This window comes from Brachyistius frenatus, unplaced genomic scaffold, assembly GCF_029030835.1.
Source record: "Brachyistius frenatus isolate BFR_SWC_R1_liver_20210118 unplaced genomic scaffold, ASM2903083v1 Contig_8, whole genome shotgun sequence".
Classification (NCBI taxonomy): domain Eukaryota; kingdom Metazoa; phylum Chordata; class Actinopteri; family Embiotocidae; genus Brachyistius; species Brachyistius frenatus.
This window is the reverse complement of record NW_027210607.1, coordinates 3,415,547-3,433,086: the sequence shown is the minus strand read 5'-3', so window position 1 is coordinate 3,433,086 and position 17,540 is coordinate 3,415,547. Positions and strand designations below refer to the sequence as shown.

The 17,540-nt window shown below is 44.7% G+C and overlaps 1 protein-coding gene across 8 annotated transcripts in view; it reads left to right on the top strand.

The window, feature by feature from the left end:
• The window catches only part of cpeb3 (cytoplasmic polyadenylation element binding protein 3), a 40,754-nt gene extending 23,214 nt beyond the window's left edge, over window positions 1-17,540 (top strand). For all 8 annotated transcript variants that reach the window (XM_069689908.1, XM_069689909.1, XM_069689904.1 and 5 more), the window contains 6 exons: window positions 484-651; window positions 2,044-2,133; window positions 11,933-12,051; window positions 13,382-13,496; window positions 14,012-14,193; window positions 16,726-17,540. In XM_069689908.1, coding sequence (XP_069546009.1) covers window positions 484-651; window positions 2,044-2,133; window positions 11,933-12,051; window positions 13,382-13,496; window positions 14,012-14,193; window positions 16,726-16,953 — 902 coding nt within the window. In that variant the 3' untranslated portion in view covers window positions 16,954-17,540. The remainder of the gene's footprint in view (window positions 1-483; window positions 652-2,043; window positions 2,134-11,932; window positions 12,052-13,381; window positions 13,497-14,011; window positions 14,194-16,725) is intronic.

The window sequence follows — 17,540 nt, the reverse complement described above, 5'->3', positions numbered from 1 at the left end:
ACATGATCGACCAAAGTTTGTGAATGTCTTCTTTCCACATGGGAAATATTGTGTGTTTGTCCACATACATTTGGCCATATCTATGTGTGGCTTTCTTCAAATCAGTTATACCTGTGGATGACGATAAGAGAGACCAATTGGCCTTGTAGCTGTGGACTTGAAACCACCATGTCAAATAAAAGTGGGAATCAGGATTTATTTATAATGAATATGAAAGTAGTGTTAATATAAGATCTAAATTGCATCAGAGTCAGAGAGGATGTGTTCAGAGGTGGAAGAAAACAGGCTGGCAGACAGAGTTATGATGTAATCTCCAGTATCCAAACTGCTGCTCCTCCAACCACTTCCAGATGTGATTAATTCTCTGTGTCTGTCACACCCTTCCTCCCTTTTTTTTACTTTACACTTTCGTACCTCTCTGCCCTCCCCCGCTATCCCCGTCTCGCCTCCTGGCGTCCTTCGCTCTTCCTCTACCCCCGGCAGGTCGTTCTTGTCTTTTCCCCTTTGAGGATGGTTTCCTCGACGACGGCCACGGCGACCCCTCCTTGACTCCGGGCCTGAACTCGCCGACCCGCTGTCAGAACGGAGAGAGGATGGAGCGCTACTCCAGGAAGGTCTTTGTGGGAGGCCTCCCCCCCGACATAGATGAAGGTAAACCGTGTGAGCGAGTAGAGAAAGGTGTTCGTTAAACTCAAGCACCGCCCTGCAGCAGATTTATACTGATACATATTGTTGGTACCTGCCCAGTTGGAAGCCTCCCAGTACAGACTGTGTGGTTGGCGGGTTGCCACCAACAGTTACACTGACGTATTTGAGCCTTGCTTAAGGGCACCTTGACACTCCTTGTTACAGATATTAAATGTACACACTGTTTAGCCCCTTTCAACTTTTTTACTATTAAAAGCCTGGATGTGCTGCACAATTTGAGACTTTCACACATGCGACCCCGAACCAAAGAACAGATTTTAGACAATTTATTGAAATTAAAGGTGCCATATGTGCGATTTCTTTAAAATCTTCAAAAATGTACTGAAATTAATACCCAGAATTGGACATTGACATAACATCAAAGGCATCTACATGTGTTGTGTTACATTGACGTTTGCTGAATGAGAGTCGGACTGAGGGCAGACTGCCCGGACGCTACAGTGACTCAGTGCTATCACTTGGAAGGACTTCAATCTTACGTGTGGCGCCTTTCATAGGGACTTTTTAAAAATATACTTTTACCTATACTACCAACTAGTACCAATATCAGATGTGTGCATCAAATATGAAGCTACTGCCAGCAGTAGGGCCGCTTAGTTTAGCACAAAGTGTAGAAACAGGGGAACAGTTGTGCAGTACAGACACATTTGTGTGGGTTAAACTAACAACCTTTGTACACAGGTTTTCCCCTTGTTTCCAGTCTTTGTGCTAAACTAAGCTTCTTGTGGTAGTTGTAGTCCATTTACTGTACAGATATGAGAGGTATCAATCTTGTCATCTTGCTCTCGGCAAGAAAGTGAATGAGTGTGTTTCCAAAAATGTCAGAAATATTCTTTTAAGGACATGAAGACAGTCCTTGATATGGATATTAATATGTAAACCTTGCTAATAAATGTAGCTCTAGCTTGGTGGAAAACCATTGAGATGTAACCAAAAACAAGACTTTTGACAGTTTGTCAAAGTGAAAATGTAATTAGTTGATCAGACCAGAGCTGAAGAACCACGGTAGAGGCCATAGAGTTTAATATGGGATGTTTACCTTCATATATGTCCGCACAGTAAAACAAGCACATGTACTCCCAAATTCATCCACAACACGTGCCCTCATCAGGCTGAAAAATGTATGAGTTTCCACAGCACGAGTCAGACTGGATGTGTTCCTGTTTAATGCAGTAGCTACTACTGCAGCAGAAACAGGGCAAAAAATAGAAACTGGCCCGCCTCAGCGTGGCTCTGCACAGATTCCTTCATCTGCATATTACATGAACAACTAAGAGTGACTCTTATGCTTTAATGAGAATAACGCCGACATTTTCTTTTGTTGTTGTTTTACAGATGAAATCACCAACAGTTTCCGTCGCTATGGGCACCTGGTCGTAGACTGGCCCCACAAAGCCGAGAGCAAATCCTACTTCCCACCTAAAGGTAACAGCAGGTTGTCAGAGCATAAGCTGTAGTTTCCCATCAGGCGTCAAAATCCGCACCAATAAATATCACCTCGGGTGAAAATCTAAGAGTTTTGTAAAGAGTCATGTTACCCAGAATTCGTGGCTCATGCAGGGCGACCCCGGAGGAGTCTGTTTATGTAAGCAGCCCCCTGTGGTCGTCTCACCGAGAGACACGTAGAATATAATCAGTCTGTGACTGGCCACCGAGGGTTTTGACCCAAGAAGTGTTTGCTCGAATGAGTACCTGAGGAGTGTGAAAGTTTTCCTCGTCTCTGCTCAGGTTCTCGGGTGTCATTTTTCAGGCAGGTGATCAGAGCAGCGCCGCCCCGGTCGGAGCCTCCACATCCCTCCCTCTGGCCTGGGAGCTGCAGTGTGTCATATTAGGGAAGCTATTAAAGACGTTCTGGAAATAACTGGCATTCCATAGGCAGATGGTAATACGCTGCATCTGGAGGACCTGCAAAAAAAAAAATCTCTGCCAGTTTCTCCCCCACTCTCATTTTTCATTTTTAGCTTTGGAGGATTATTTTGAATAGGCTTGGCTCAACTAATATCCAAAGCCAGCAGGAAAAAATGCAGCCTCCTTTTAGGGGAATGAATGAGCTTACGGCAGCTGGATGGACGCCGCCATGTAAGGGGAGGAGACATGTGGGACTGGTGATCTGTGCAGACTTCATCTCTCGCTCCCATTTGAACCCCCCCCCCCCCCCCAAAAAAAAAAAAAAAAAAAAAAAAAACTCTGAGGGAAACTGCTAAAATATCCTGTTTGTATCACACTCTCCATATTAACTGGAAAGGGAGCTTGGACAGATGCCTGGTGACAGAGTTCTTAGCACTAATAGCTGCAGGGTTGAGAGAGGGAGAGAGAGAGAGAGAGAGTGTGTGTGTGTGTGTGTGTGTGTGTGTGTGTGTGTGTGTGTGTGTGTGTGTGTGTGTGTGTGTGTGTGTGTGTGTGTGTGTGTGTGTGTGTGTGTGTGTGTGTGTGTGTGTGTGTGGGCATCCGTCCGTCCGTCCCACTGCAGTGCGGACTATAACAACTGATTTACAAATGTGAGATTCGCTTCAAGAGGTCACCGGCCTCTCCTCGTTTTAAACGTCCTTCCAAGCTTGACCGAATGGAAGATAGCTGTCACTTTCCGTCCTGCTTCACATTAAACTGTCGGCAATATGCGTCTGTGCAGTTATGAAAGTGTTTTGGTTTGGGGATGACTCATGTTGTGGCTCAGGCTGATGTTAGGGGCAGGGTAAGACTGTTTTGGTGCTCGGAGAGGACCGGAGCCTGAGAGAGGAAGTGGGGACAAGGATGACCTCACAGTGATTTGTTCTGATGTGCTGGGAGACCCAGACAAAATCTAAAACCACAATATTTTTCAACAAATACCTCAATCATAATACTTTAGGGATGAGTGTTGGTGCTTTTACAAAATATTTACTTACTTTATTTTTTTTATATACGATCATCAGTTATGTGGATATCATGACTATGTCAGTGAAGGCAAATAATAGAAATAGTTAGAACAGTCTGAAAAGTTCACTTCATTGTAATGCAGCCTTTAAAACCAAGAAAAGACAACATTTATATTGATATCATAACATTACAGTATCCAAGATTTATCATGATATCTAGTCTCAGAACACAATATTGATATAATATCGATGTACTGCATAGTTAACACCACTCCAATTATTATTTTTGTTGTTTGTATTATTGTCTCTACAACTTTTCTATGTTTTTGGAGCTTTGCCGATCAAATAGCTGCATATTTCTGCAATAACATTAATGTGGTGTATTAGAGGACTGTAGGAGAGTTATGTGTCCGATGTGGAAAACATGGGAACCTTTTTCTTTTTCTGTAATGGGTGGGTATTTGTAGAGAAAGTAAACGTGGGGAAATAGAGCACTGGAAAAAGATGCAGCAAATTTACAACCGGACAGGAATCAAACCATGAACTTGCTGCTCAGGGCATTAGCGCCCCCATGGTATTTGCTTTTAACAATCAACTATTGTCTAATGCAATTAAATAGCCACATCAATAATACCAGTTTTGCTTTTTCCATGACTGAATGGTCGTTACTGGACTTAGATGAGCCAAACACTTTAGTGGCCATGAGAAAGGTTTAATAGGAGTACACCATCTTAAATCTTAGTGCACATCTAGCTGTTGATGGCAAAACAGATTGTACCATTTCAGTAATGTTATATTATCATATATATTTATTTATATCAGAGTACGCTACTTTGGCTCTGAAAACGGGTCTAAAGAAAGGTGTTTTGGGTTTTTTTTTTCCATAAGTTTCCATAAGTCCATAAGGCACCAAAAAAAAAAAACCTTTTTGGGTGTGACCATCTTGCGCTGCTTAAATAGTTCAATGGCTTGTTGTACATCTTACAGAGCTACTTCCCACATTACCAAAATCACTCACTTCCCCAGACCTAACGCATCTACAATGGAGCCGACAACAATGTTACCTTTGGTGCTTGTTATTATCACATTAGGATGTAAAAGCTGTATTTATCAATATTTTTTATGGTAACAGTGGTTCAAAAGGCTGTGCGTTAGAGGTCATTTGAGGACACATATTCTGCCGATCCCTTCCTGCTCCCACAGAGCGTTTTAGCATCTTTTACCTCTTTGTTTTGGTTTTACAGCCTGCAAATTTACTGTTGCTCTCATCAACCTCGTGTTCAGCCAGCTGTTTTTTTTTTACAAAAACCACAGTGCACAATGTGCACAGCACTAAAGGATGGGATTTAGCGACCGGTGAACACCCTACAGCAGACAGCTACTTAAGAGAAACATATTTTCTTGAGGACGCGATGGAGAGAAATACTCCTGTTCATCAACAAAAACATGACTCCAAATCAAAGCAACTGTTGGCTAACAGTTTGCCATGTAGCAGTTACAAACAGATATCTAAACATTGTTCTGATGCTTCCAAGTGGCTAAAAATTAAGTAATGCAGCTTTAAAAATATGCCAGTGTTATCATGAACATTTTTAACGTCCCTATTTAACGCAGCCTTTTTGGCCGTCTCACTCGTAAAAACAGTTTTCCAGTAACCTGTAGTCACTATGGTGCTGTCACTCACACCCGCTCCTATCATCCAAACACTATTGTTGGTGATGGGCTTGAAATGTTAGGCAGTTATTTCTGTCTGTGATTCAGGAATAAAACCAGCAGGAGGAGGAGGAAGAGGAAGAAGAGGGCGGGGGGGGGGGGGTTGCCTTTACGACACTAGTCAGAGCGCTGGGAGCTATAAACCGCTGCAAATGCTTACGCTCACGTCACCCGCAATAACTGTGTGTCAGGCTTGTTTCAAGTCTTCAAAAAGTTCCAGGTGACAGTCAGCATTTTTCTGATGCCACAAGTCAGTCAAAACAGAAGTCTGCATTCCTCTGCTCCGTATCTATCTGACAGCAGCAGAGGAGTGCTGCAGTGGCAGCGCTCGCAGTCTCCCTGCGTTACTCCAGCCTTGATTTCTCTTTTTGCGCTCGTGCTGGGATTATATCCAGTGAGTGACTTCTTCCAATTCAGATGATTAGAGACGCCTGATTTCACCGCTCCTCGACTCTATCACTGACTGCTCTCCAATTGCTCTAAAGCCTCAGGGCCCGTATTTGTTTTTAGGAGAGCAGATGTTTGTGTCTCCCTCCATCCATCCTGCCAAGCCCTCCTCCTCCTCCTCCTCCTCCTCCTCCTCCTCCTCCTCCTCTTCTTCTCCTTCTTCTTCTTTTTCTTCTCCTACTGCTGTCAGCAGTCGGTCTGTTTACATTTTGTGGCAGAGTCACAGTTCTCTGCAGATTTCGTTCTCTCGCTCTGCTGTCATGGGATATATAGTGTACATGGAGATGTGGCTTCATCTGTGCTCTCACAGAAAACAGCCTCCAGACTTTTGCAGGGTCTACATGAGTGTGTAGGAAGCCTTTTTTTTTTAATGTTTTTTAATTTATTTTTGATAGTTTGGCTGATTTATTTCTTGGTCATCGTGGTCTGAAACTGCAGACACATGTCTGTTTGTGGGTATGAAACGATAAGCCTGGATTTAAATATCACTATTAAAGGCAGAGAGGTGCACATTGTGACCACGCTCACTCAGTTTATCTCGTCATCACGGATCGGATGTCAGCAGTCAACATAACGTTCAGTTGATGAGATGATGGGGAGAGAAGGATTGCAATGTGGGACTTTGATATACCGGGGGAAAGATGTCTGTGCATTACTTTTAATCACTGACCCCGCAGTGTCAATTGCAAAGACACAACAGTGCGATGTAGATAAAGTACAAGCGAGGGATTGATGCTACACGTGGACTCAACAGTGTATATGTATGGATTAGTAGTTAAGAGATTTCAGGATTTTTTTGAATGCATTTCTTATTAATGATAATGTAAATGTTACAAAATCCTATGGGTAAAAACAATAAATATTGTAGATTTACGGAAGGTTATAAGATTATTTCTTGGCCTATTCTGACATTTTATTGATAAACCAATAAAGGGAGGTTTGTCGTTCTGGAAAATTTGCTAATTTGCTTACTTAGAGTTAAATGAGAAGATTGATATCAATCTTTTGTCTTCATCAAGCAGCAACTCACCGTAACATCAACCGTTGGTTTGGTTTGTGAACTAAAGTTTGGAAGTCACAGGTCTGGCATTTTGGCCGTCACCATCTTTGTTTTTTGGAGCCAGAAGTCACCATATTTGGACAATCTGAGGATGTTAAGCCCCGCCCACCTATACAGGAAACCTGACTGTACCAAAATCATGTCAATCAAACAGACAAGCCACTAACTACACCTTTTTCAGATCTAAAATCTAATTAATAATGGAATTATTTTCAGAACGACCACCAGAGCACTGGTCAGACGTAATACATTTAGCAAATGACGCCATCATGACTTGTGGAAAAAGTTTATTGACTTTGTAAGAGAGAAGTTAACGCTTTTTGAATAGGAGTCTGTTGGAGTCAGAGGTTCTTTAGAGCCTGCCCCTAGTGGCCATCTGTGGTATCGCACCGGTGACACTACCCTGGTGCTCTCGTTTCACTTTTCAAAACCCAAAGGCTACGTATGTATATCTCTAGTCTGTACACTAAATATGAATATGAATATGAATTTACCAGGATATGTTAGCGTTAGCTTAGCATAGCAGTAGTCCACCACATAATCTAGAGTCGTAGTTGTGTTATGTGGATTTGGTTACTTCTGGACAGAGCTGGGCTAGCTGTTTCCCACTATATCCAGTCTTTGTGATAAGTTAAGATAACTAGCTCCTGGTACTTCATATTAAACGTACAGATATGAAAGTGATGTAAATCCTCTTACTTAATTTTCCAGCACATTTCCCACGTGTCAAACTATATGCATCCTAACTCGATAACAGTCAGTGTGTTCATGTCTTTGGTTTAACAGTAATTCAACAACATGTCATCAGGTTGCCATTGAGGAAACAGTTTCTCTCCACGAGTCAAACTGCTGGCGTCCATTACAGGAAACAATCAGTCCTGCATGAGGTCACTGGTTCTCCTGCGCCGTTCACGAGGCACGCTGCCTATTGTTTGTCAGTAAACGGTACTGTTGGGGGGGAAACCGCTGCGTGGTTGTTCGTATTCCCTTCCTCGCCTAGACAGTGCTGGGAGCTCAGCAGCAAAGCCCTATAAATCTCAGGCACGAGCCACTGCAGATCTGTGCTCTCCTCCCGTGGCATAAGCCTCTGCAGTGCGCAAGGCTGATGGAAAAAGAGACGGATCCTCAGCACCATTCAGACTAAATATCAGAGCATTAAAGTGGCATCGTGCCCCGTGGAATTCGGTACAGCCTGCTTTAACGGGAGCCCGTAGGCACCGAAACATATTAGAGAGGGCTATGTTCCCCATACTGACTGTCTTTTAGAGTGTTGATTATGAGCACATCTTTTATATCATGTATACCAAAAACGGCCAACAACAAGGTGATGCATCGAATTTTGAGGATTGTATTTCAGTAACATCGTCCATAATTAAAAGATAAGGCAGGATAATAACTGACAGATGCCACCAGAGAGGTCGACTTTAGGCTTATAAAACTTCTGTCTTCAAAATTTCCGATTTTCTTTCACCATTATCACAAATGTGTAACTTTGCTAGGACATTCGGTGTCCCCCACCTGAAAGTTTTATTTTGCTCTGACAGGTGTTAATGATGTCACAGAAGGCTTGCGTCACTTCTTTTAACTTCCAAACCATTTAAGTAGCAGCTTTCCGTCGGTCTCGCCGGTCTCTCCCTCCTCCTGCTCACCAGCCCCTCCCATCCACCTTCTCTGTTTGTATGGCACTCATTGATGCTGCTTCTCTCCTTCCTCTTTCTACCTTTTCTCACTTTTTTTTTTTGCTCTCTTTCCATCTGTCTCGCTCCTCTCCCCCTCCTCCTCCTTCTCCTTCTCCTTCTCTCTCTGCCCTGGGTCATGGAACATGTTGTTCCCTCCTTCAGACTGTACGAGCTGCTGGCTAGCTCTGCCTTTTCAAGCACTTTTTTTCCCCCCTATGCACGACTGCAGTTGTTTTTTTGTCTGAGGGGGGATGTCAGTGCTAAACCACATGATTTCTCCCAATGACAAACCTTCTTTATGTAACGCTGCAACACAGACACAGGGGTCTTATGTCGGAGGAAGATGATGATGATGCACAAAAATCCTCTTTATGTCCGGTCTCCCTGTGTATTTCCTGTGTGTGGTCCCGATAGGAGCCAGCTCTGTATTGACCAATTACAAAAAGACAGAGATTAATTGGTCATTTTAAGCGGCCGATTCAATTTAGTTTTGCATTGTGAGTATTTTGGTTTTGCCCGTGACGATGCAGCTTGTTATTAGAGAAAACATTATATCCTCACTGAGCTTATTAGCCTGCAAAAAGCAAACGCTAAAAATGTTTAATTAGTAAGAGCCTCTGTGGTTACTCTGCATAACAACAGATGCATACAAAGACTTAATATTGTGTATGCTACTGTGTTATGGAGCAGAAATTGTCATTGACCTAAAAGGGAGACATCTATCATAATAAAAGATACATATTCTTTTAATGTGGCTCTTTATGAAGTATTTAACACTCTTTAACACTAACTTAATTATGGAAAGGATTCTTCATTCTAAGCTGTAATTGTCATTTTTTTGTGATCTCATTTTGAAGGACTCGCCTGAAGATCATGCTGTTACAATAGTAACAGAGGTAACAAAATGACGGGATCAGCATCTGCACACATCTCCATATGGGGTGTAAGGAAGGATTAATGTTGGCTCTAGGTCAAAGTTCAAACAAGGATGTCTGTTGTGGCCAATCTTGTTTTCGAATTTTACTTATTCCTAAATCCAACTGCAAAGTGTAATTTGATTAGGTCATCCACCTCAGGTCTAATACACAGTAAGAAGCATCTTATGTGGTGTTATAAGGTTGATCCACGCCTGCAACGTGAAACGATGTGGCTCCCTGGCAAGAAAAAAAAATACCATTAAAAAAAACAAAAAAAAACTCCATTATTTTGTTTTTTTCTCATAAATTTACAACTTTAGTTTAGTAAATTCCGAGTTATTTTTCAGAACCACCCCCGGCCTCAATGGTCCTAATATGCTATTATGCCATTGTAAAATCTTCAAATGTCTTTCTTTTTTTTTTTATACAACAAACAGTTTAAAGCCCAAATATACTCAGTTTACTGTCGTATGGTGAGAAATATAAGCAACAAATTATCATATTTGAAAAGCTGGAATCAGTAAAATGACCAAAATGATTTAACAGTTATCAAAGTAGTAGCTGATTTTCTGTATTTCTAATCAGTTTTTGCTTTAATTCTGTTTAGTTTTTGTTTTGGTGGATTCTTTAAAATGCTGTTTTTGGTTCCTATTTCATGTTTGTGCACTAACATACATGTTTTTCTTCCACCTCAAACTCATCAGGTTGTAGTGCTGAAGCTTAGATTTTTCTGCGGATAGATGCAAATGTCAAACCGACACAAAAGTCATCAGTGCTCGAGGCAGGACAGCATTATGTCACTGTGACAGGGGACACGTCAGATACATGAGGACACACACACACACACACACACACACACACACACACACACACACACACACACACACACACACACACACACACACACACACACACACACACACACACAGTCACAGTCACACTGTGACAGAAGTCGCAGCCTCGAGTCCTGTGCCTGCTTCTGCACCTGCCGTTTCCCTTCTCGCTCCACCCTTCCTCCTCCTCCTCCTCCTCCTCCTCCCTTGACCTGATACACACTCTCAGAAGCATCCACATACCACAGTTCCACCAGGTCTGCCGAGTCAGGTATTTTTTTCTGCTCATCAAAACTGTGGCAGCTCCACTCAGGAATGTTCAAAGGGAAACCTGACATTTGTCCGTGTGTGTGTGTGTGTGTGTGTGTGTGTGTGTGTGTGTGTGTGTGTGTGTGTGTGTGTGTGTGTGTGTGTGTGTGTGTGTGTGTGTGTGTGTGTGTGTGTGTGTGTGTGTGCGTGTGTGTGCTGAGAAAGCTGCAGCACCAAAGTGTTTATTTTCCGCTGCTGGACAGGACAAGCAGTGTGTTTATTGAGTGTGTTAAACAGAGGACAAAAAACCAAGCTCATTTCTGGGTGAAATAATTAAAGCTGCAGATATTTTGGCGGCTGATGTGTTCACATAGTGCACTTATTTCTGGTCAGTGGACAACGGCAGTGTGCCATTTGAAACAGCACTACTCTGTCAATATTCCTGCACTACTACAGTAAGAGTCCTAATATGTAAGAGCACTATTTCCTAGTGTACTAAGATAAGTATGTCATTTGGAGCACAGCGAGGGTGTTGGGTGTGGGATCCTGTGCACTTGTGCATATCTGCCCTCCCCCTCCGACAGCAGCTCACATTTCCCCGACTCACGGGTGCTACAGGTGCTGCTGGGCTTTTGCTAACATAACCAGGAGCAACAAACTAATAATTTAGAGCCCCTTCAAAGATGGTGGTGTGCATCAATATCTGCTACTTTGTGACAGAATTACGAATATATTTGCTCCCTTAAGGCTTGTTTTGGGGTCAGAAAGTGGATTTGGACTCTTGACTCTTCCAACATAAGGTGTTCAGTCTGTAAACCAGATCCCTATTGCTTGCCGATCCTTGCAGCATTGTGCGATGGATGTACCCTCTTGACTCAGTTTCCGTCCCTCCCGAAATGTCCTAATAGCTCTGACCTTGGACGAGCTCTGTGCTCTCCACGCTAAATAATTCAATAGTACAGAGTGACTGTCTGAATTGCTCTTTTTTTTTTTTTTTTTTTTTCTTTCTGCCTCGTATAGACATCACCAATATCTCCCTACCTTACCCAACGCTCAGGAGGATCTGCAGTGTGTCAGCCTGATCAATTTTGCATGGTTGCTTTAGGAGTTGAGGCACTCACAGCCATTTAATCTGAGGCGACGCAGGCAGCGAGGTGCCGGGAGCAGAATGTCTCATAGAAGCAGGCGAGGCAAATGAGGACCGAAGAACAGGCCACAAGGTCATACGCCTGCGCGGGGCTCAAGTTGTCTGAAGCTATGCATAGTTAGAAGGGGAGAAAGTATTGGTCGTAGTCATGGGATCGTGACTAGAAACAATGTCGCCAGTGTAAAGAAAATACTCAAATATCTATGAATTCTTGCCCAGAAGACAAAGTTTAGAGCGTCACAGTCACAAGGTTGTGACTATTAAACACAGTAGATGTGCTTTCTGTTGTTCTTTTTCCTAAGATCCCTGTTTTCGGTGTTTCAGGCTACGCCTTCCTGCTGTTCCAGGAGGAGACTTCTGTCCAGGCCCTGATCGACGCCTGCATCGAGGAGGATGGCAAACTCTACCTGTGTGTGTCCAGTCCCACCATCAAAGACAAACCGGTGAGTGGTGACGTTCATTTTTACATGTCCCCCTTTTATCTCCTCACGTTTCCAATCGGGATTCAAACATTTTCTTCATTTGATAATGTAAATGGTACTCTAACAACAGGAGCACAGTTGTTTATGTGTAAGAAGCAATACTAAAAGTCGACACCCATGTTAGTGTCTGTGTCAGGCTGAACTTTGAGGTAGTAATGCTTTGAGCTAAATGCTGACGTCGGCAGGCTGACATGGTCGAGGTGCCAATCCCAGCGTGTTTATGTTCAGCAGGTTCACCATCTTAAATTTAGCAAAGACTTGAGAACTCCGCGTGTAATGTTATTAGATTTGATCATAAAACAAAGTACCGGACAAACTAGGAATTTTGATTCAATGAAAGATCATTGGATCTCTAAATACTCATCCTCTGGGGAGAATGAATGTTTGTTCCAAATGCCAAAGCAGTTTTAAAAATCATTTATTTCCATGTTTCCACATAAGAATGAGCCACATGTTAGCAGAGCATCAGGTGCAGCTGTAATCTGGGAATTAGACTTGAAGTGTAAAATTATGCTTCGGGTCTCGTTTACAGATGTGTAGCATGAATAAGATGCGAATTGTCACGTCGCAGACAGCTGGATTGATGAATTTCGGAGCGTATCTGTTCCATGGATGTATGAAGGAGAACTGAACTCAAAGATGGAGCCCATTCACTTGAATGAAAATTGTTCACCTGCTCACTAAAGCCGGAAACGTTTTCTAGCTTCCAGGTTTACTTCTGCATTGTGAAGCTCAACGCACACACTCATCGCTCATTCCCCGTGCTAGCCCCCGCCCAAGTGACTGTGCCTGGCCCATAGTGTTTACATTGGGATGTAAAACCGCCACGGATTAAAGGCTCATTATGGAAAGAGCAAAACCCAGCCTTGTTTGTTGTTGGAGGTGTCCTTACAGACCAGACGTCTGTTTTGTAACAGTGGTATTTGGGAATGGAGTTTTTAATTGCAACACAAAGTATGGGAAATAATAGCGGCAAGGCGGAGTAGCAGCGCCGTATCCATCTTTCATAGCACGTCTGTGATCTGTAACATCCGACGCACGGGAGTCAAACTGAAAAACACAGCTGGAACGCCTTCTGTGGAAAGAAAGTCGGGGATCACCAGAGCAGAAAGGAAACATCGTCTGGGGGGGATCATGAATGTTTCTACAAAATGTCGTGCTACTCTATCTATTAATTACTGATATGTTTCAGTCTGGACAATCGATAAATAAATCCATAGATCAGTGCCGTTAGCAGTATACGATACACTGCCTTCTAAACAGCCACGTTATTTCCCTCCTCCACGCACAGGTCCAGATCCGTCCCTGGAACCTGAGCGACAGTGACTTCGTCATGGACGGCTCCCAGCCTCTGGACCCCCGCAAGACCATCTTTGTTGGTGGGGTGCCACGGCCCCTGCGTGCAGGTAACTCACTAATACGAACAAAATATCTTGTTTGCGAGCCCCCGAAGCTTCCAAATTGGCTTCATAACATCGAGTGCCATGGAGCCCAGAGGCCCGGAGGCCGTAATGAAAGTTCCCCCAGAGAGAAAGCAATCCTCTGCGTTGGTTTCCAGGAAGCGGGCCAAGTGGTCATCATGTTAAGAATTCATGGTGTAATGGAAGGCTCAGTCTTTCTGTTCTTGGGATAAACATTGTTGGCTCGTCTGCAATGTGAGTCCTACTAATTATACCAGCAGTTCTAGACTGCTGCAGTAATGAATCGTGGATCAGGGAGGATTTTTACATCAGTTAATAACAGTGTCAATCACAACAGTTAAACCTTTTTATTTAAGTATTTTTAGAGGAACTGAAGATTTTAAATTGAGAAAAGACCAAAGAAAGAACGGTCTTAAAGTTAAAAACTCCTGAGAGGACTGCAGCACTAATCACCTCTCTCTCTCTCTCTCTCTCTCTCTCCCTCCCTCCCTCCTCTGCAGTGGAGCTGGCGATGATCATGGACCGGCTGTACGGAGGTGTTTGCTACGCCGGAATCGACACCGACCCGGAGCTCAAATACCCAAAGGGAGCCGGCCGCGTGGCCTTCTCCAATCAGCAGAGCTACATCGCCGCCATCAGCGCTCGCTTCGTCCAGCTGCAGCACAATGACATCGACAAGAGGGTGAGCGAGTTCACGTCCACATTCACAGCCTCCCTCCTCTGACAAAGAGAGAGCGAGAGAGCAGCGTCTCAACCACAAGTGAGGTTTCTTCGCAGTCTTTCCCGGCGCTGAACTCTCCTCGAGTCGTCTCCTTCGTGTATCAGAGCTTTCATTATAGCCACGTTTTCAGCCAACTGCTCAGCACAGCCTACAATAACGGAAGGCCGTGCCTGGCTGTGTAATCACTCCGGCCTTTAGGCTGCCGGAGTCCCGACAGATGTTTCAAGCTGCAGACACATAGGGTTGGTTTAATTATAGTAGTTCCCTACACACGTACATCCAGTGCAGCCTGGTTATTTTTAGGCACGCCGGCCAATCGCAGCGAGACAGATCGCGACCAACGGAGACTGGTTGTCAGCCAGGAAGCTGAGCCTGCACAGGGTGGGGCAGCCCACCCCACCTCAGCTATCACCGCCCATCTTCACTGGGGGTTCAGAGTGTCTTTATTATGACTGGGTGGCAGTCAAATAAGGCCCAAAAACAAGTCAATAAAATAACACTTAAGAAAGCATCAAAGGGTGCGAATAAACACATTTACTATAAAATAAAGATGCTTTTTTTTTCTCCCCTTTTTTTGAACCAGTTAATTCGCTGCGAGTTTTCATTTGATGCTGTAAATAGATTTTTCTACATTTTATGAAGCTGCCCTCAACGTGGTCATCATCAGAAATGATTTGTGTCGACAGAATTACCACTTGTGTTCTCTGCAGGCTGCAGAAAGTGCAGCACATTCTTGAGATTCGTGAGTCCAGAGCTGTGCGAGGGAACAAAATCCCCCTTCGCCGCTTTCTATTTTTCCTCATTTCTCGCCCTCAGCGTCCACAATTCCATTACCAGGCTCTTGATGATAGGACAGAGAAGCTCATTACCGCCGGTCAGCTTGATATCGGTGTTTAATAGCGAGGCAGCGGAGCCGTTTCTGTCTGGCTTTGCGTCTTTTGTCTCGTTGCCCTCGGCACTGGATGTTTCCCTGCAGTTGTTTCAGAGTTCAGCTCCAGAAGGACGGCCTCCTACAGTTGAAGGATTTGATAACCTTTCATTTTGTGGCCACGCTATAACAAGGTTAGCATCCACCCCTGTCCGCTCACACACTAAGGCGTCTCCATGGCGACTGAGCTCTCATTTCTCGTCTCCCGGCTTAGTGGTCGAACTCACTTCGCTGGTGGACAGGAGGATACCTGCCTCTGTGTCGCCCGGGTTTATTCCAGATAGCTGCGCAGAGCTCGGCCTGTGAGGGGTCAGTGGATGACGGCTTAAAGGGGCGAACACATCTGGATCAACCCAGCTGTTCTGTTCGCACACTCGCCAACCATACAGTACATGCTGGTTGTCAGTCGTATTACTGAGAACCTTTCAAACAGCCTTTTTGTTTTGAGCCAGCGTGGAGCCCTGTTGTGAAGGAATCATTGGCCGTAGGGCCGCATGTTGAATATGTGGTTACAATACTCGACAGATGCTGTGCGGGTTAATGTGAGGCGCGATGGAAAACCTCCTGTTGCGGCCGAACGCAGAGAACAGGAGAAGCAATGACTTTCAGAAGTATTCCAAGTTAACACCATTTTCGACCGGAGTTACGCGCATTTTTTATGACCACTGCACGTTTGTGATTTCCAAATCTACTTGAGCAGAGAGAGCGCATTAAGATTTCTTTCTCGATTTTTGGAGAAAATCTAGCGAGTAAGGGGGAGGCGACAATTGAGAAACTCGCACGCTTTCAATGCGCTGTGAGCTGGAGCGCTGTCGCGTTGAAGTGCCCTCACACCACAGGTCAGGTCGTCGCAAAGATTATTTTCTCTCGGACGCCTCAGTAGAACTCAGTGTTGCGGGTTTGAGAGTTGAGATTCCCTCGGGGGACGAATTCGCAGTTCACGACCTCACAAAAACAAAAAAAACCACTTGGTTGCGCTGGTGACCTGATGCACCTTCTTTGGCCCTGGACAGTGACATCCTGCCCCTCCTGAAATGGGAAAGTAAATCAGAACGCCCCGCCCGGCTTACTCCTTCACGGCCATCGGCTTTCCGAAGCACGTCGACGATCTCCGTTGCTGGTTTACCGAGTTTGACACAAACTGTTGACGGCACAGGGGTGAGAAAAACAGATGAAACTCGTGCCGATGTTGCTCGAGACTCGTAACTTGAAATTCGTGCCCGCTAAAGTTTTTGCTTCCTCCCGCTCTATGAGCATCAGCGTGCTGCGCTCCGTTCCCGCTCGACAGGAACAGTCTCTTCGACCACACCTGCAGAAACCAGTGTGCGCGTTTCGCTGCGCGTCGCACATCAGCAGTTTGCGTTGCCCTTTACTTTTGCCGACAGGCCAAACACTTCACCCAACAGCAGCAGCTGGGAGCTGACTGCTGCTTAGAAGGTGCAGATTCAGGGCAGAATCCTCATTAATCAGGGCTGACTGTGCTTCACCTGAACACGGTTTTTTTTTTGAACGTGCGTTTGTGGCTGATAAACGAAATACGACCTCTCTGCTCTCGTTGTTCCCAGGTGGAGGTGAAGCCGTACGTCCTGGACGACCAGATGTGCGATGAGTGCCAGGGGGCTCGCTGCGGGGGGAAGTTCGCCCCCTTCTTCTGTGCCAACGTCACCTGCCTGCAGTACTACTGCGAGTACTGCTGGGCCAGCATCCACTCGCGTGCCGGCCGAGAGTTTCACAAGCCTCTGGTGAAGGAGGGGGGCGACCGCCCTCGACACGTGTCCTTCCGTTGGAGCTGAGGGGGGGGGGTCGCCACGTCGGCCCTGCCCCGGTAAACCCAAACCCGACCCCCACACCGAGAAGAAAAAAAAAACAACAACTCCTGCAGCCCGGGACAGCGCTGCAACCCCGCCCTCCCACCGCCCCACGTACTCCACCCCGCTGCCCACAAACACCTCATCAAAGGATTCCATCAGATACAAGGGACTTTTTCCACACCACAGGTCCCTGAACTCATCGTCTAGTGTTCCCCTCTGATGACGCCTGGAGGGGAAGTGAAAGTCCATCAGCTTAGAATTTGCACTTTGGCACAAAATCTCACTAAACACACACACAGGATGGTTTGATAGACACCTGGCTACTTTCAGTTCCCTGTTCTGTCGTCTGGGTGGTGTGGTACGTCCTGTAGGACTCCCCCCTCCCACCTCACTGAGACAGAGGTAGGACCAGACAAATATTTAAAAAAAAAAGTATATATTTTTTGTTTTGTACCTATCTATACACATATAGATAATTAAAATTGTATGTAAAAGGAGCATGCACTTATTTTCAAAAGCTGTAGTTATATTGCCCTTACAAAAAAAAAAAAAAAAAAAAAAAAAAAGAA